The 18235-nt window shown below is 38.4% G+C and overlaps 4 protein-coding genes and 2 long non-coding RNA genes across 28 annotated transcripts; 3 read left to right on the plus strand and 3 right to left on the minus strand.

Moving 5' to 3' along the window:
* Positions 1-91: 91 nt before the first annotated feature.
* On the minus strand, positions 92-3270 carry AT1G06700 (Protein kinase superfamily protein). 3 transcript variants are annotated; one of them, NM_001035904.2, is made up of 8 exons: positions 2848-3270; positions 2190-2318; positions 1717-1970; positions 1508-1634; positions 1097-1370; positions 880-1012; positions 708-794; positions 92-597 (listed from the first exon to the last, which is right to left on the minus strand). In NM_001035904.2, the coding sequence occupies exons 2-8, from the start codon at positions 2272-2274 to the stop codon at positions 472-474; spliced, it is 1086 nt and encodes a 361-aa protein (NP_001030981.1). In that variant the 5' UTR covers positions 2275-2318; positions 2848-3270; the 3' UTR covers positions 92-471. The 3 variants fall into 3 exon arrangements, with proteins under 3 accessions (NP_001030981.1, NP_172155.1, NP_001322793.1); NM_100547.3 differs by having other exon boundaries at positions 122-597; positions 2865-3269; NM_001331644.1 differs by having other exon boundaries at positions 149-597; positions 2593-3270.
* Positions 3271-3466: 196 nt separating this feature from the next.
* AT1G06710 (Tetratricopeptide repeat (TPR)-like superfamily protein) lies at positions 3467-8151 on the minus strand (the record flags this gene model as incomplete). Of its 19 annotated transcripts, none has more annotated exons than NM_001331662.1 (4): positions 3467-3870; positions 3956-4051; positions 4574-4765; positions 5016-8151. In NM_001331662.1, the coding sequence occupies 2 exons, from the start codon at positions 7962-7964 to the stop codon at positions 4721-4723; spliced, it is 2994 nt and encodes a 997-aa protein (NP_001321189.1). In that variant the 3' UTR covers positions 3467-3870; positions 3956-4051; positions 4574-4720. The 19 variants fall into 19 exon arrangements, with proteins under 19 accessions (NP_001321189.1, NP_001321185.1, NP_001321182.1 ...); NM_001331658.1 differs by having other exon boundaries at positions 3956-4441; NM_001331659.1 differs by having other exon boundaries at positions 3467-3780; positions 3956-4493.
* On the plus strand, positions 3713-4026 carry AT1G04493. The gene has a single exon (NR_138726.1). It is a non-coding gene; the product is annotated as an other RNA (long non-coding RNA).
* Positions 4585-4892, plus strand: AT1G04497. The gene has a single exon (NR_138727.1). It is a non-coding gene; the product is annotated as an other RNA (long non-coding RNA).
* Positions 8152-8165: 14 nt separating the features above from the next.
* Positions 8166-15205, minus strand: AT1G06720 (P-loop containing nucleoside triphosphate hydrolases superfamily protein). 3 transcript variants are annotated; one of them, NM_001331663.1, is made up of 18 exons: positions 14872-15205; positions 14624-14770; positions 14455-14545; positions 14218-14336; positions 13854-14044; positions 13555-13765; positions 12854-13094; positions 12358-12647; positions 11841-12021; positions 11482-11678; positions 11044-11393; positions 10614-10707; positions 10325-10543; positions 9918-10157; positions 9250-9459; positions 8919-9167; positions 8594-8797; positions 8166-8498 (listed from the first exon to the last, which is right to left on the minus strand). In NM_001331663.1, exons 1-18 carry the CDS (start codon positions 15001-15003, stop codon positions 8337-8339), a joined length of 3528 nt encoding a protein of 1175 aa, NP_001322900.1. In that variant the 5' UTR covers positions 15004-15205; the 3' UTR covers positions 8166-8336. The 3 variants fall into 3 exon arrangements, with proteins under 3 accessions (NP_001322900.1, NP_172157.1, NP_001322899.1); NM_100549.2 differs by having other exon boundaries at positions 10614-10666; positions 11087-11393; positions 14872-15045; NM_001331664.1 differs by lacking the exons at positions 8166-8498; positions 8594-8797; positions 8919-9167; positions 9250-9459 and adding an exon at positions 9488-9654 and having other exon boundaries at positions 14872-15095.
* Positions 15206-15230: 25 nt separating this feature from the next.
* AT1G06730 (pfkB-like carbohydrate kinase family protein) lies at positions 15231-18177 on the plus strand. The gene is made up of 5 exons (NM_100550.3): positions 15231-15732; positions 15971-16218; positions 16707-16998; positions 17080-17232; positions 17376-18177. The coding sequence occupies exons 1-5, from the start codon at positions 15355-15357 to the stop codon at positions 17769-17771; spliced, it is 1467 nt and encodes a 488-aa protein (NP_172158.1). The 5' UTR covers positions 15231-15354; the 3' UTR covers positions 17772-18177.
* The last annotated feature ends 58 nt before the right edge of the window (positions 18178-18235 follow it).

Raw genomic sequence — 18235 nt, forward strand, 5'->3', positions numbered from 1 at the left:
GGCCTTTTAGCTTTGTTATGCTGCTTGTTTCTTTTTTTTTTTTTTTTTTTTTTTTCATAAATAAGAGACGACAAAAAGAAGAAGAAGGTAACGATTTGTTAAGAAAACTAAAACATTGTAATTATCATACACGACTAACGCAAATATTCAATGATCAAGTTATTCGAATTTTTGAGGTTATTAATCCAAAAGGTAGAGAGAAATAGGAATAAGAGGGATCATATAAATAAAATCAGAGTTCCTTTCTCTCCCACTCAGCAAACGGCAACAATAAACTTTGCCATCAATTATCTCTCTCTCTTTCTAGCACAACAAAATTTGTGTGCAAAATCAAATCATCAAATGAAACATAATATCATCTTTTAATAATAGTAGTTATCACTCTCAAAACCAACCTCATTATCATTTATGGCAAATGGTACTATGTAGATTCTTTCTGATAGTTGCAGCGAAAAAAAAGATTTAAAAGTTTCAAGATTCTGGTGCTGGAGCTGCTGCTGGAGGTTTCAGGAGAGGCTGTAGCGCCTTCACAACTATGCTCATATTTGGTCTAAACTCAGCTTCGTATTGCACACACAATGCTGCCACCGCTGCTAGCTGCATTATATTGCCAACATAACATATTCTGTCAATCTCAAAGACACGAATATATCGAAAACGGAAATTTAATAGACATGAATATGAAACTATTGTATGTATCGAGGTACCTTAGCAACTGCTTTTGGAGGGTAATCGGCTTTTAGCTTTGGATCAATGCACTGTTTCACTTTATCTTCACTGAGTCTTGGTGTCGCCTGAGCACAGCCAATAAAATGAAATTGTAAAGCCAAGGGGACAATTAATACGAAACATTATAGTCCAGAACGTATGTATACTCACCCAGGTTACAAGACTCTGTTGACCTCTAGGCATGGTATGATCCACCGGTTTCCTCCCTGTAAGAAGTTCTAGAAGTACAACACCAAAGCTGTACACATCACTCTTCTGAGTTAACTGTCCAGTCATTGCATATCTGCATAAGAGGGCGGATTAACATTTTAGCTGTTTATTAGACATTCATACGAATACAAAACAATAAGGGCTTAAGAAACATTACTCTGGAGCATGATAACCAAAAGTCCCCAAGACTCTTGTTGAGTGAAGACGGGCAGCATTATCAGGTGCTTGATTCGAGAGATTGAAATCAGCAATCTTTGCTTTGTAGTCTTCAAAAAGAAGGACATTGCTAGATCTTATGTCCCTATGGATTACAGGAGGCTGAGACTTCTCATGGAGGTATTCCAAACCCCTAGCTGCCTCAACCGCTATCTTCACCCTCGTTATCCAGTCAAGTGTTGGACCTGGTTGTGCTCCTTGAACTCCCTTCCTACCTGTAATCGCACAATAAGCAACCTTACATGGACAAATTATCGTTTGGCACCGATATGAATACTTTTGGTCAAAACAGGGGGTTTATTTAGTTAGAGAACTGAGCAGAGAATCTTAAAGTCCAAAAAGCTAATCTTACCATGCAAGATGTCATGCAACGATCCCATTGTTGCAAACTCATATGCAAGGACGCGGAGGTTTCCATCAACACAAAAACCAAGCAATTGAATGAGATTTTCATGCTTCAGCCTAGAGACCATGGAAACCTAAGGAAGAGCAAACAACTAATATGACAAGTTGAAAGAGGATGTAAACACAAGCTTCATTAACAAAATGCAGATTAATAACCTGACTCAAGAATTCGGTATCTGTTTCAGCTTCAGGTGCGACATCAAGTTTCTTCAGAGCAACCGCCACACCATCATTTAGTGTCGCATAATATACTCTCCCATAAGACCCTTCACCAATCAGTGCCTTGGATCCAAAATTTTCAGTCTTTTCCTTGACCTCATCCAAAGACAAGGGAGGGACCTCGATGGGAAGAGCTTCCTTCTTAACCTCATGTTTTGCAACAGGTGCTGGTTTTGAATTCTTATGATTTGCTGCATACATGAAGATACTCAACACAATAAGCATAAACAGAAAATCAATTTTTAAGATACACAACACGAAGTCATAAGATGTTTAAAGTGTTGACAACATGTCAACTTATTCCCCTCAGTTGGAAGATATGATAACTGTTATACAAAGGTGGGAATGGAAGCCACTAGTACGTGATAATTAGAATACTTGAGGTACTAGGTGGCATCTAGATAACATACCATCAGATTGCTGCTGTGAACTTTTCAGTTGTTGCTCTTCATTTGAGTCTTCTATTTGACATGTACAACAGATCCACTTACGCATCCTTGTTTACTTGTTCAATATAGACCGTCAACAATCCTTGGGTCCTGAAATAGATCAAGTAACTGAATTTAGATGCAAAAGAGATAGGACCAGATGTGTGAGCCAAAAACATGTCTTCTACTATACACAGTTTCAGCAATGTAATTACATCTTGATAGCAATTTGATTGAGAAAAAAAAAATGTAATTACAAGTTTCATAAAATCAAAATTCTCAGAAAAAAAAAGACAAGATCCAACTACATTGAGAACATTGTTTATGGGCAGAAGATGGATAATAATACATGCAAAAACCAAAAAGCAAAAAAAGGGACGACAACCTCATATTGCCAGCAAATACGGCCAGAAGAAAACAATACTCAAGGATCACAATCCACAAAAGAATGAACATTTACAAATCAGAAACAAAACCCAGATGAAAAGAAAATCAGAAACGAAATCGAATTGTAAAACATGAAATCTAAGAAAGCAAAGATGCGTTAAAAAGGCCTAGAAAGCATGAATCTAGAGACCACACAATTGTCTACGAAATCCAAAATCATTCAGATAAAAAGAAGAAAAGAGAAAAAAATAACCGGTCTGAGACACCTACAAAACTCGCTTGTCCCTCTCAATCTCTCAAGGATTCGTCGCGTAAGATCGTCTCCTCTGCGATGATGATGATAGAGAGAGAGAGAGAGAGAGGGTTGCTTGATGGAGACGAAGGGAGAAATAGGAAATGGCCAAAAAGAAAAAGTTAACAGCTTTGGCGTTTTTGTAATCTAATCCCCTTCCCTTCCTTCTTCTTTGGTTATTGATCTCTCTCTCTCTCTAATCACTCCTCTCTTTCTGCTTTCTTGTTTCCTAATCTCTCTCTCTCTCTTTTTTTTTTTTAAAAAAAAAAATCGTTACTTACTCAATTTCCAGATATGAAAAAATCACCAAATAATAATAATAGATATCGAAATATATCTGACCAACGAGAGAAATTAACAACGAATTACGAAAAAATCTTCTCGTTTTCCGGTCAATGGTGGTCATATTTGTTTTATAGTAACAACATTTGACTCTCAAGTCTTCTTTTACCAAGTTGGGATTTTCTATACTAATGAAAAAAGGAAAAGTTGAATTTCTTTACAAGTTTTAGCTATTGTTATCTTTTGCCAATATTGTTTTCTTTCCCTAAACGACATACATACATAGATAGATTAATCCTTTAAAATGATCTTCCATAATAGATAGTGTTCCAATGTCAGAAAGCCAGTGCATTAACATAAAATCCAAAACAAGCCAGACATATTAACAGAGGGGAAGATCTCTCATCTTATTTAATAACAAAAAACAAAATAAAGTATACATTGATCTGTAGACTGTAGGGTAAACCAAAATAAATCTATATGTACAGTAAAGGGCCCTTGTCCCGTATTATACACAAACACTGGCTTTATGCATATCATATCTGACACCTTATTGGGCCTTCTTCATTCATTAGGTAGTGTGTTGTCATGCTAAGTGTGATAGCAACCAAACTGTTTCAAGCAAAAAAACCCAGCTTCTCGTTAGATAGAACTCCTCCATTTTGCACAAAAGCTTTTGATGGTTTTGTCACCATATTTTACCTGCAAAACTATCGTCATGTAACCACCTACATCTATATGGACTGTCTTCTCAGGTAAAAATCCAACAAAACGATGAGTGCCTTACCTTGTGTCTTCGGACAGAGATACTTTGTTAATGCTTTGAGATCTTCTTGGTCCCTTTCCTGTGTGTCCGTGTTCATCCAAGCTCATTCCGCAGGAACTGTAACACGTTATGCCTGGATTAGCAATAGAGTAATAAACTTTCAATACAAAGCATGCATCGATTGCATACTACTACTCATCTATGCAAATACGTTCTTTTCAAGATACAACATCCCTAACATCATCATCAATATGGAAAGGTGCAACAGTAAAGAACATATCATGTATCGATTACAAAACAAGTATGAATTTATCTTTCATATATTAGCTGAGAATTGACCAGTGAAGTAAAGGTTCTTATAAACAGAAAACACAGCATCTAAAAATGTTTGGACTACTAAAGAGTGGGAAACTGAGTCACCCCAGAAGAAGCAAATACTGTGATCTGAGAGAGAAGCTGAGCTCTGCATATCTGATGCATAGAGTGTTCAAAGGAGGCCATTCAACTCTGTTGAGAGTCATTACAAGTATAATTTTACACATCATGTACAAAGCAGAACCTGCATACATAAACATATTCATAGGAAAAACCGGAAAAGACATGATTTCTGACTATGTGATCTAAAACCAATGAACTTACAAAGAATTTTGGTCCAAAAATCCTACACGCCTCATGCATTATCCATAGCTTCCAACCTTCGAATTTTCAGGGTTTGACTAGGATGCTCAACATCAGATGCACCAACTAGCTGAGAATATCAGAACTAGACATCATAAACCAATATGCCTAAGTCCCATCAGATGTTTTCTTTTCTTCTATCCACTGAATTTCCTGCAAAATTGAGACAATTAAGTAATGAATACCAGAAAAAGTACCAATCTGCATTATCACTGCTCACAATGATGGAGAGAACAAATAAACAATATAAACTACCACGGTAAATGCCTTTTCTTCCACTAGATAATTAGCTCTAGTCAAATACACATAGATTCAAGTGAACATCGCAAAGAAATAAAGCTTGACAAACATTAACGACTACTGCAGTTTTCAAACTTAGAAGAAAGAGTCAGAGAGGACAAACCATATGAGATATGAAATCTAGAAGCAATAGTGCTTCACTGATCTTGCTGTTTCGGAAAAGTCCCTTGATTAGACTACAGAATGATTGCATCTCCGGAATGACACCTTTCTTTGTCATTTCTGAGAACAACTGAAAAGCCGTTTCCACTTTATTAGCAAGGCAAAGGCTTTCAATCAGTGAGTTATATGTGCTACTGTAGTCAACCAACGTGGCTGAAAATGTTGCAACCTCTTCAAGAAGCCTAAGAGCCATTTCCAGTCTTTGAGCTTTAATAAGATTATCAATCAAAAGCCTATATACAGAAAGAAAAGGGGCAGTATCATCCTGGCCTATCTCATCGAGAAGCCCTAGAGACTCTATGAACTCTTTATTGAATCCTTCAATGACTTTGCGATATCCTGCTGTGTGTGTAGGCCAATGTGTCTGTTTCATTTCTTCGAGAAGATTGTGGGCCACATCCAGTGCACCATTTTTGCAACAATGATCTATCAAGACCCTGTAAGTAACATAATTTGGAGCAACACCTTTGGAACCCATTCGCTCTAAGAGCTCAAGGCATGTTTCTATTTTACCAATCATTCCAAATCCATCAATCATCGCTGTATATGTCACAACATTGGGCTGACACCCTTTTTCTTCCATCATTTGCATAAGCTTATAAGCTTCATCAGTTTTACCAACCTTGCATAAGCCATCAATCATCTCAGTGTATATAACCACATTGGGCGCACAGGAATTCTCAAGCATCTTAGATAATACTTTTGAGGCTAAATCTTGGCGCTTGACTTTGAAATAACGATCAATTAGAGAACTGTAAGTATATAAGGTTGCAGGGAATCCATGCTCAGACATCTCAGTTTTCACTTCTTGTGCTTCGTCTAGTTTCCCAACCTTACAGAGTCCATCAATGAGAGCATCATATACAATCTGATTCGGTTCACAACCTTCCATAGACATAGCATCCAACAACTTACGAGCTTCTTCGACCCTATGCGACTTGCAGAAACCATCCAGTAAAGCTCCATATGTAACTACATTTGGCCTCTCGCTGTTGTCATCATACTGCTTGAAGTACATATCTACATCTGGGACATCTTTGCTGCCACACATTCTTTCAAAAATCTGGCAGGCTTTCTCCACTTGTCCAGCTTTGCAATGGCCATCAATTAAGGCAGAATATGTAACAATATTAGGGAGACACCCTTCAGACAGCATCGTTTCAAACAGCTCATTTGCATAGCTGACCTTCTTAGCCTTAAGATAAGCATGGATAAGAGCGGTATATGTGACGACGTTAGGTGTACAACCAACCTCTCTCATTTCATTGAACCACTTACGAGCCTGTTCAATTAGACCAGCTTTACAGAAACTATCTACCATAATAGTATACGTGTAGACATCAGCAACAAGGCCACCCCTTTTCATTTCTTCAAATAACAAAAACGCCAACTCCATTTTCGAAGCATTACATAAATAATTAAGGACTTTGGAATAGGTACTGGTATCTGGTATAAATCCCTGACCAATCATTTCACGGATAACACTAAATGCCTTTTCATATTTCCCAGCACTACAAAGACACCGTGTGAAGCTACTGACATTAATCTTATTCAGAACAACCCCTGCAGCAAGCATTTCACTATAAGCTTTCTCAGCTAAGTCCAACAGATCACAATTAAGGGAGTCTTTGTCACCACAAATACTCCCAATCAATATATTGTAGACAACATATCCTGGCATGTGACCACATTTAACCATTTTTTTGAGCAATTTGTATGCATATGAATGATCTCCTGATGTGCAATAAGCATGTACAAGAGAATTAAAAATCTTGGGACTTGGATAACAACCTTCCATCATCATCATATTAAGCACCCTTTTACACCTACCCAGCTGTTTTTTGTTCAAGCATCCACACAGCAAAGTTGAATATGTAACAACATTTGGAAGGCAGGAAGTAGCACGCATCCTATTCAGGAAATCCATAGCCTCTTCAAAAAGCGAAGCTTCACACAGACCAGATATCAATTTTGTATAAAACACAGTATCAGGCACAAAATTTTCCGTTTCCACCAATGTTAGAGCTTCCCTCCACTTTCCTACTTTACAGAGAGAATAAGCAAAGCATCTAAGTGTAAACCCATCCATCCTAAGATTTGCAAGAGACATTTCCCTATGAATCAAAGATGCAGAGTCCAAACGATCAGCCTTGAGAAATGCCTGAATCAAACAATTATAAGTCGATCTTGAAGGTCTGAACCTAAAATCCTTGAGCCTCCCTAACTCCTCAAGCGCAATACTAAATGACCCATTCCTGCAATGTTTCCTTACCAACACATTGAGAAATTCGCCAAACACTTCCTTATCATCATCTCTAATCTGTTGCAGGAATTCTTCGGGAACTTTTTCGTCATCATCACGTACAATAAGGTCAACCAAAGCGTTATACACAGGTGCAGTATGCTTATAACCTATCTGCCTACCTGCCCAAACGAAGAAACTGATAACAGCAGATGGTCTTGCTATCAAACGCAACACCTCAATCACTAAACTCTCACTCAATTTCTCTCTAAATTGCCTAAGAAACTTCTGGGATTTTCTCCCAAACACATCGTCGACACCAGAAACAGCATCTGCAATGGCTCTAGCGTCAATAGAGGATTGAGTAATAATGGGCACTACTTGATGAACATTAACGTTTCCATAGTCGACAAGAGAATCGTGCAAAAAGGAGTACTCTTTAGTCAAATCCACAACTTCCCGCGAATCACTGGGGGAGAAAGGATCGTCGAAACCAAACATGTCATCCGGCGGAGGAGTGGACATAAACCTAGCAGTGAGATAACGGCTACAGGTGAAAACTCTGTGGAGAAGAGATAAATTGGTGGAGAAATGAATCAAAGGATGGTGTGAACGAGAAAGAAGACATCTTACGACTGTTTTGTTCATAGCTAACCGATAGAGAGAATTTAGGGTTTAGGGTTTATACGAAGAAGATGAAGAAGGGGAAGGGGAAGACGATGTTCCCACCCATTCCAGTTTTGTCAGCTTTTTACCAGTTCTGTTTAATTACATTTTTCTTTTAACATTCATTAGCAAATCCTAACAGTCTAATCTATTTTTGCTTGCACAAAACGTAGTGATAATTAGAGTAACCAAGAAAAGTTTCAGTATTTCAAAAATTTGGGGTAGAAAGTGATCATTCGAGAAATGTGATTGATAAATTCATAAGTTTTAAAGTAAAAAACAACACAGAAGAACAATAGAGATGAAAACAAAACTTTTAGTATTACACAAAAGTTGAAATAAGGTATTAATAAATTAATCAAGGCTTCTTCTCGTCTTCTTTTTCTGTTTATCTTCCTCACGATATCTGTCCCGTCTCTCTTCTCTCCTACGTTTCTTATTTATTTCCTCATTCTTAGCTTTCTCTGCTTCATACTCTTTCCTCTTCTTCTGATCCGTTGCCTTTTTCTTCTTCATCTGCATGTTTTTTTTTTCTCCATCAAGTCAGACAAGATCAATCAAAGATTTTATGCTGCATGATAGTATGATGCTATTAGTTTTTAAAACATTACCGTGTGATGTTGAAGCAGCTGGAATTGCTGGATGATAGTATGCTCTTTTCTTTCTTTCGGTTCCATTATAACTGCTCTTTTATCCTCTAGTGATGGTCTTTTCCGCTTTGGTATATTTTTGGGTTTCGACATAAACGGTAAATCTTTTTCTAGACGCTTTGGAATCTGTAGTGGATTGAACTTCTTTTGCTTTCTTTCGATTGCCTGCAAAATGTTACACAAAAGAGAGAGAAATTAGCGAGATAGCCGCTCTTTAGTTCCCCACATAAACTTTAGGTTTAGACCTTCAAATATATATCAATGCTACCGCACTTTATGGCTTTACCTTGTAGAGTGAATCCTTATTCACTGGAATAGGAATATTCAGCTCTCTACGGAGTTCGCCAAAAGTTTTCATCCCATTCCAGGTCTTATCGCGGGGTTGCAAGGCTGTCGTTAGAGGATTGTAAAATTGTGGAACTTCCACTGTAGTCCAAGCCCTTAAGAATACCATGTCGCTCATATGGATTTGATCTTCAAAGGTACACCTCGCAATCCCTTCTTCAGCCTTGTTATCAAGCATGTTTTTTCCAGCCTGACAAAAGAAAGCTTATTAGAAAACCGGAGAGCCAACATATGTGGAAAAACTAGGAATTACAAGGAGATCAAAAGCATACCTTTTTTACTTGTCCTCTAATGCCACTAACTGTCCGAACAGATGAACCTTCAAATCGAGCTATTTCAAGGTCAGAAGTGAACATGTCTTTGATAAATGCAGTCTTTTTCTTGATCTTGCACGGAGTCCCAACCAGCTTGATTTTCTTTACAATACGGGCCTGGTGATTAAACTCCAGAACTACAGAAGTCGCTGTTATCCTAAATCCTGCCTGAAGCACACACCAGGAGAGCTACTCAGCAGGAGAAGAATACAACAGATCTAACCAAAGAAACAACCGATAAATTCCCCTTACATGATATGTGGGCCATTAGGGGTTTCTAACTAATAGAAATAATTTTGAACAGTTGCATGATATCGTAACAATAAACAATGGAGCAGAATGGACTGATATGTGTGCTAAATCCTGCTCCAACAATATGAAAGCATAACTGTCATTTTAGGTTGTGACATCGACCAGGAGGAAGAAAGCATCTTCTAACTTTTCTCATTCAAAACACACTAAGTATCCATACGATTATTCACTATTGGTCAGTCCTAAACTCACACTACCCATTTCATGAAGACGCACTTTGAATTACAGAAGATCGATTCTCTATCACAAAAGTTCAAACACACTCTAAGTTAACTTGGGATCAAAATCTCAAGCAGCAGAGTGCAATCACATACCTGATTGTTTGACAGGTTCTGGAAAGCGACAAAGCCAGTGTTGGGTGGGACAAGAGGACCCCAGAACGAAGCAAGGCAGTGCATGTGTTCTGGAGTATACTTGAGCATTCGATGCCTGCCATTGCGATCTTCAATGGCAAATACAGGAATAGTCTGATAGCGTCTCCATCCAATAGACACAATAATAGGATCTCTTGTCTTTAGTACTTTCTTATGCCACCTATGTTTCTTCAACCGGGCCTAAGTAGAAAGATACATGTGATACGATAAGCATCTATCAAATAAAATATCATCTTTCAATTACCTTTAAATAAGAAAAAGATATTTCATCTTTTAAGCTGAAAAGAGCAGTGTGCCCATTTGGACCTTCATTTGGGCCAGAAGAAAAGAAAATCTTTGTAGCTTACCTGCATATATCCAACATTGTCCTCGCCGAAACCAATACCTCCAACTAGAATTGGATGACAAGGATCAAAGAATTCAACCATCTCATAAGGAACATTGTGAATCTCCAGCCTCAAGTATGTTCCAGTCCGGAATCCTGCTAACTCAATTCGAGTTTCCTCGTCAAGATCATTGTATTCTAACTCATTCCTCTGTTTTGTAATTTCCTGCGCTTCCTTCAACTGCAAAGCAAATAGTGAGTTTTAAAACAGTGGATATATATCTTAGCTGCCTGCAGCAAAATCTACTTACTTTATCAGCGTATCCTGGTTCATCGGCTTGACTACGAGGATTGTTCCCATCACCTTTATCATTGTCATCCTCCTCTAACTCGGATTTATTGCTTGTACAACGAAGTTAAGGTTGAACCAAAAGCAACTTGCCAAAATGCAAATAGAAACAGTAGCATAAAACCAAATATGACATATAAGACATGCAGAGGAAGAATATCTAAACAGCAACCATGAAACTCCCTGACCAGAGCGATATATGAACTTAGAACTTAGTGACCCATTTGATAAACTAAGCTATAATTCTTCACCATATTTTCATGTGAGTTGTTTCAGAGAATAATAAACACAGACAGCAGTAGACAACTTATTGGCCTAAAACAGAGATGAAAGACAGCAAATGATATCGTGCTTACATAAGTTAAATGATGTCATTCGGGTAAAAAGGATATTCTGCATCAAATTTTGCTCGACGAGCCAGCTTCTTTAGCCTACGCTCAACGACTTCTGCATCTTCATCTTCATTTTCATTTGCACCCGATTCCAAGTTCTCATGGCTTTTGTGCTTCTCTCCCGTCTCTAGATCCTCAAAATCACCATAAAGTTCATCATCTTCTCCCTCACCGCCAGTACCTAAATTTTTGTCTCTCAGAGCAGCTTTTGACCAATCACCAGTGGTAAATCGATCACGAATGCTCTCACATACTTCTTTCTCTTTCCAATTCTTTAGGTATCCATAATTCACAAATTTAGAACAATCCTCTGAGTTGACATATCCCACATCCAATCCACCACCTAAATTCTGGATTTATATGAAAAAATAACGATTAATATTCCTTTCCAAGAGATTAAAAGGATCACCAAATTTTGTCAAACTTGAGATGACAAACCTTGTGTTGTTCTCCTTTTGGCTTAAAGAAGTCTTCATCATCACTTTCGTCATCATCACTAATGTCATGGTTCTCATTTATCAAGGGAGTAGCTAATGATGATGCTCCATACACAATTTGCATCAAGTTGGGGTTCTTCTTTCTGGCTATCTCCTTCAAGGGTGCTTTCCATTGTGATATGTTACCAGAGTCCTTATCTGACAGACCATGTAAGGTAAAAATGTTTAGAAATGAACAAAAACTCAAAAGAGAAAGGACAATGTACTTTCAGAAGAAAATCTAAAACCTTCTCATAGATGTCCCATAACTCTCATGACATTATCTATACGAAAGTATATTCAAACATAGAATTAACATACCATCTATCTGATAATCCCCTGGTTCACCATCGGCTGAATCGGAAGCAGAGTCATCTCCACCATCTTCAACTTCATTATCGTCTGATTCAGCATCGTCTGCTTCCTCAAAATCATATGTATCTGGGTCATATGAATCCAATTCAAGATCGTCTGCTTCCTCAAAATCATCTTCATTCAAGTCCTGCGTCACACACAGCCAGACATGGAGACAACCACTTAATTGTGAAGATATAATGAGTCAACATCAGATAGATACTCATACCGCTTCCCAAAAACTTTTTCACTACAGTGATCCCACTAGAACTGCAATGACTTAACCTACTTACACTGTTTCACCATTTCTTTCCAAATTGTCTGACAGTAGTGGTGAATGAAGCAAGAAGAATACAAACTAATGAAAAAAGCAAATTCACATTCACTAACTCTTGAACTCATAGTCACTAGTATTATCCAACTGAAGATGTGACTGCAATGTAAATAGAAGCATTACGAAAATCAGATCCAGTAAGGAAATTACCGTCTTGAAGATAGCTTTCCTCCTCAACCTTCCACCATGAATCTCAGTTTCCTGCTTCATTTCACTTTCATTACCTACTATATCCTCCTCATCATCGCCAGATTGAGACTCACTGTCAGAACCTTCCGGCAAAGAGTGATACGCATCTTCAGCCTTAAGTTTTGTTTCTGAACTGGCACTAGTCTTTTTGCCAAAAAAGTTAATGAATGTCTTATCTAGTTTCTCATCAACAGAATACTTTGTGTTCTGCAACGACTTTACCAAATCTTCACCAACATCTCTGCCCTTTCCTGCCAAAAGAAAAAATGTCACAATCAGAGATGCTAGAGCTACAAAAAGTGAGCAAAAACTATTGGGTTTCTATCATGGAGAATGATGTAAACCAAATTTAAAATATGTAGAAATTCTTTAAACATGAAATGAGCAAGACACTCAAAAGAGACTACTGCAGTTACATACAGACCAAGCATATGACAATAAAACACCATAAAATAACCTTTATTAGTAGGTTCTCCCTTTCCATCGTCAGTTTTAGAGTACTGAACTTGGTGACTATTTATGTTGATGTAAACAGCATCTTTGTCATACACAAGATCTCCAATCCCGGACATAGGAGCATAGAAAAGCTTATCCCTGTCCCTCAGCCCTTTTTTCTTGCCAGCTGAAGGTAAAGGACAAGGATCAGTTAAAGCAGTCACCCCAGCTACAATGAAGTCACCAACTCCAGCAATATGAACCTGATAATCATAAGAAATTATATCAGATGCATGTTAAACATGAAAGAAAGGTAAACTGTAACAGCTAAGATACCATTTTGCACACAAAATCATTCCACTAGATAAAGAAGCAAAGAAAATTTCAGTACAACACAGAAGGTATACAAATTTATGCTCCTCCTCTTAGAACTTCACTCGATGAGAGAACTAGCTACGTGTGAATACAACGGGTTACTTTAGGTAGTTCTAAATATATGTGAATCGCTAAGAATCTATGGACGAATACCAGTAAGGAAGACTGTATATATAACATCAAATTGACATCAAATCAGCTCATCTCTAGGCTCAATTTAAAAATTGGTCTTTTCCCAAAATATTGAGTATTTTGCGCCACATACTGCTAAGCAAACAAATAGGTCAAGGATTCAGGCCATAGAAAAAGGTTCAGATGAACCAGTATCTAAGGACAGTGATGACATACCTTCATCCTTTTTTTGAAGTTACAACCACGTAGGTAACCAAACACAGTGATATTTCTATCGCATTTCTTATCCATCTGAACTTTCTCCGGAGGGGTAACATCTTCAAGGCGATCAACCAACACATAAGGATGTGCTGTTCGCCATGTCAATGGCTGAGGCTTGATAACAATTACAAAGCGGGCGAGGTTGTGAACTTCACGCGGCGTATACCTACCAATAAAAGATAAATCAAAGGTGAACCTCAGACGCTCCTTGCACATGTCATTCATGTTGGTGATGCACCAATTCAGATACTTACTTCCCATGAATGAGACCAGATAAATAAAACAATTTAGCTCCATGATATATTTCAGTCCAAAACCGATGCTTGAGATGATGTTTTGTTTTTCTCAGCTTCTTAACATCATTGAACTTATCAAGGTGAGTGAGAACACCCATAACTCTAGGAAATCCATGCACTTGCATAATATTGAGGAATTCAAAGGTTTCCTGAGGGTGAAACAGATTAAAAGACAGTTCACGTGTCAAACCTTAGTTGTTTATCACAAAAAAATGTAGATCACAAAAAAGGCCCAACAGTGATCTTGTATACATAAGAAAGATTCTTCACAATCTAGATCATTATGGAAAGAGGAGAAAGCTACAGAAAAATAGTGTCTCACCATCTCAAAACCATAACTCCCGTCTACAACAAGTAGGGCTAGATCAGCAACCTTTGCACAATCCACCATCGCATTGATATCATTCGGGCACTCCACAAATTGAAACCTTCTCTGTTTACCTAAATCCATGACCAGCCAAAATGAGAGCAGGAGTAAATTCCAACCCTAAAATTCAAGATAGATGCATACACAAAAAAAGAAAAGAAGAAGAAGCAATAAACAAATACAGCACAGAACCTTGTACAATGGTAATAGGTCCTCGAACCTCGGGTACATTCTGTTTTGTAAATTCCTTCACAAGAGATTTAATCACGAGAGACTTTCCAACCTACAGGAACAATCAAAACTTGTGAGAAAATAAGCAAAACCGAGAGTGAAAATGCAACATCAGTCTCAAAGACAGTACTCCTGGGGGGCCTTGAACCACGACGACGAAAGGAGGAGCTTCGCCATAATTACGATCAATTTTCGGAAGATGAAGCCGCTTTTGCTCCTTCTCCGCAGCGTGATGTTTTGCTTTCTTCGCATGAACAACCGATTTAACACCAAACGCCTGCAGAACCAAGTAAAATCGATTGTTCCTATAAACACCCCAATCAACGAAGAAACTCTTAAAAGACATTGACAAAGAGAGGACAAGTAGGAGTAACCCACCTTAAGGTTTTTCTGCTTGTCAACGGAGATTCCACGCTTCTTCTTATCTAGTTCAGATTTCTTCCTCGCGGTAGGACCTGATTTGGGAGTCCTGTGTGACCTGTGAGACGGCATCAGTTCGTCGGCGGCCATGGCTTGAAGTGAGCTCTAAACGATGAAGAAAGCTGTTGGTGTCCGCCGTCGACAAGTATAAATCAGGTAAAGATGAAAAACCCTTTCTTATAAAACCTCCCGTTTTAATTTCAAGGCGGTTTAAATAACCACATCAAACCCGGTTCGGTATAATTTCATATTCCAATTTCACTCCGGTTTAGTTTACCACAGAACAAGAAAGCCTTCCTTCTTCTTCCTCAAATGGTGAAGAACAATAAAGTATCTCATTTCAAGAAGATTGAAGACGAAGGAGAAGCTGAGAGAGAACGACGAAGCAGATTCAAAATCAACTCTCTTTCTTCTTCATTCTTTTTTCCTGGGTTTTTCTGAATGTATCACCACGCTTTTTCCCTAAAATTTCACTCCTTCTCTCCTCACTATGCGTTATCCCTCTCCAATTTCTCCACCCAAAGCCCTAATCCTCTCCTCCCGCCATTCGCTAGAGTCCCTCATGTGACCAGCTCTGTTTGCCTCCGCTGCCGGAGCAGCGCCGCTGATGTATCTCCGGTTATATACGCCGATGGCTCCTCCTCCATCTGTTCTTTCGGGGAAACTGGAGATGTCGCGGTGGTCGAGAAACCTATAGATGTCTCAACCTTGGGTAATCTCTGCGTCGACATTGTTCTCAGTGTTCACGAATTGCCCCCTCCTTCTCGTGGAGAACGCAAGGCCCTCATGGACGAACTCTCTATGTCTCCCCCAGATAAGGTTTGGGTTCTAAATCTTGACTTTAACTGCTTCTTAGTGTTTCAATGGTGATAATTTCGAACATTGTATGTATAATTTGTTCTGCCTTAGTTCGGATTGATCGAAAGAACTTCTTAGCTCAATCTCTTTGATGAGAAAATTGAATCTTTGTTTTCTCGTTTCAGTTGAATTAAGGTTAAAGTATTGTTGAGTCTGTTGATGTTAATAGTGAAGTATATGTTCCCTGTTTTGCTTATAGAAATACTGGGAAGCAGGTGGCAACTGTAACATGGCTATAGCAGCTGCTAGATTGGGGCTTCATTGTGTTGCTATTGGTCACGTTGGGGATGAAATCTATGGTGAGTTTCTTCTTGATGTGCTTCATGAGGAAGGAATAGGTACGGTTGCATTGAATGGAGGAACAAATGAAAAAGATACCAGCTCATTCTGTGAAACTCTCATTTGCTGGGTTCTTGTGGATCCTTTGCAGAGGCATGGGTTTTGCAGGTACTGCTTTTTGCCACGCCAAAACTTGATAATATCTATGGATGGTAGAGCTGGTTTATGTGGGGAAACGGTTGCTAAGGGTATATAGTGAATGCATCATCTCATTCATGAACTGTGATGGGGATGGTGATGGGGACCTAGAAATATAACTTTTCATTTGATAGAACTTTTTTGGAAACAAAAAAGTGTAGATACCAGATTTTCTATCGGAATATTTTTCTTGCTGATAGTGTTCTTAATGCTATATGTCTAGAAAGATATGGCTTTCTTGTTTAGAGATCTTGTTTCTAATATTGAGACAAACGCTAGTGGGTGATATTGTCATACTTGCCTCCAATGCCTAGTTCTTTGAATTTGTTGACTCAGGGAATTTCTGTCCCATTTTATTCCTAATTCTTTTGTCTATTTGTGAAACAAATTTCTGATGGGTAATATTCTTGTTTACTACTATAGGAACTTATTCTCTCTAGTTGTTTCTCTTTTTTTAGTCGAGCTGATTTCAAGGAGGAACCTGCTTTCAGTTGGATCACTGACCTATCTGATGAAGTAAAGATGGCAATCAGACAGTCAAAAGTTCTTTTCTGCAATGGTTATGACTTTGACGATTTCAGCCCTAGTTTTATTATGTCAACGATAGATTACGCTGCCAAAGTTGGGACAGCTATCTTCTTCGATCCTGGACCACGGGGAAAGAGTCTGTCCAAGGGAACTCCTGATGAGCGTAGAGCACTTGCTCATTTCTTAAGAATGAGTGATGTTCTTCTTCTAACATCTGAGGAGGTACATTGTGCATCTCTCGCTAATGCTGAAAATTTCTCTACTGTGTCAAATTATTGTTGACCTCTTTAATGAATTACTTAGGTGGAGGCTCTAACTGGCATCAGGAACCCTGTTAAAGCAGGACAAGAAATTCTGAGGAACGGAAAGGGAACGAAATGGGTGATTGTAAAGATGGGCCCAAAGGGTTCAATTCTAGTGACGAAATCTAGTGTCTCAGTGGCACCTGCGTTTAAGGTACCTGCTTACAGATCATAAATATCGTTCATTTTCGGCATTCACATCAAGGTGTTGAAAATTGAATTATTATGTATGTATCATAGAGTAAGTAAGTTTGTGTAGTGATCTAATTTTCTTTACGAAAACATGATCATCATCAGGTGGAAGTGGTTGACACTGTTGGATGTGGAGACAGTTTTGTGGCTGCAATTGCATTAGGTTATATACGCAACATGCCGCTTGTTAATACCTTAACAATTGCAAATGCGGTTGGAGCAGCAACTGCAATGGGCTGTGGAGCAGGTAGAAATGTTGCAAAAAGGCATCAGGTGGTGGATCTGATGAAGGCCTCGAAACTCAATGATGAAGAGAAGTTTTTCGAACAACTCCTGGCTGAAAATTCAGAGTCATCTAGAATCAATCTTCTTTCAAAAGGGATGATAAAGGATGGGAGGAGCAACAAGCAGCTGATAGAAACAATCTCAATGGAAAAAGTGGTTTCTGAATTGCTTGCAGAACTTGAACTTGGGAGGTGTTGTGTGAAGGCTTCATCTTGAATCTTTGAAACAAACTCGCCTGACACACATATTTTCTTTGGCGGCGTGATTTTGGAGACCTTTGATGGCTCTCAAGGATTTGCATAGAGACTTGTAAACCAGAAGATAACATCGGGTAATGATGGAGATTTTTTGTTTCAGCTGAATCTTATTAGTGGATGAAGAAATTTCAGGTAAATGATTGGTTGGCAATATTTTTTTCTTTGGGAGATATGAAAGAGAAGGTGATCTTACAACATTAGTGATAAATAGTTCACATAAAGAGAAGTTTGGCACTATTTTCTGTTTGTCTTCATATTGTTAAAGTCGTTAAGATGCGATAGTTTGGTCGGGATTTTGTGGAAGTTATGTTAGTACCAAACTTGAAGATTTACTTCAATCCGAGGAGTTTTGTGTTAATTTCGCCAATCACCATTAATAATGTAGAACGTATCAAAATCTACAAAAACAAAATTACGTCATCG

The sequence above is a fragment of the Arabidopsis thaliana genome (assembly GCF_000001735.4).
Source record: "Arabidopsis thaliana chromosome 1 sequence".
Lineage (NCBI taxonomy): Eukaryota > Viridiplantae > Streptophyta > Magnoliopsida > Brassicales > Brassicaceae > Arabidopsis > Arabidopsis thaliana.

Coding starts and splice junctions, on each gene's coding strand:
- AT1G06700 (NM_001035904.2), bottom strand. CDS start 2,274: ATGCGTAAGTGGATCTGTTGTACATGTCAAATAGAAGACTCAAATGAA. Junction 1,013..1,096: donor TTTGGTTATCATGCTCCAGA/GTAATGTTTCTT, acceptor CCTCTTATGCAG/ATATGCAATGACTGGACAGT. Junction 795..879: donor AACAGAGTCTTGTAACCTGG/GTGAGTATACAT, acceptor GGCTGTGCTCAG/GCGACACCAAGACTCAGTGA.
- AT1G06720 (NM_001331663.1), bottom strand. CDS start 15,003: ATGGCCGCCGACGAACTGATGCCGTCTCACAGGTCACACAGGACTCCC. Junction 10,544..10,613: donor AACCAGGATACGCTGATAAA/GTAAGTAGATTT, acceptor TTTGCTTTGCAG/TTGAAGGAAGCGCAGGAAAT. Junction 8,499..8,593: donor AGCTGCTTCAACATCACACG/GTAATGTTTTAA, acceptor AAAAACATGCAG/ATGAAGAAGAAAAAGGCAAC.
- AT1G06730 (NM_100550.3), top strand. CDS start 15,355: ATGTATCACCACGCTTTTTCCCTAAAATTTCACTCCTTCTCTCCTCAC. Junction 15,733..15,970: donor CTATGTCTCCCCCAGATAAG/GTTTGGGTTCTA, acceptor TTTTGCTTATAG/AAATACTGGGAAGCAGGTGG. Junction 17,233..17,375: donor CAGTGGCACCTGCGTTTAAG/GTACCTGCTTAC, acceptor GATCATCATCAG/GTGGAAGTGGTTGACACTGT.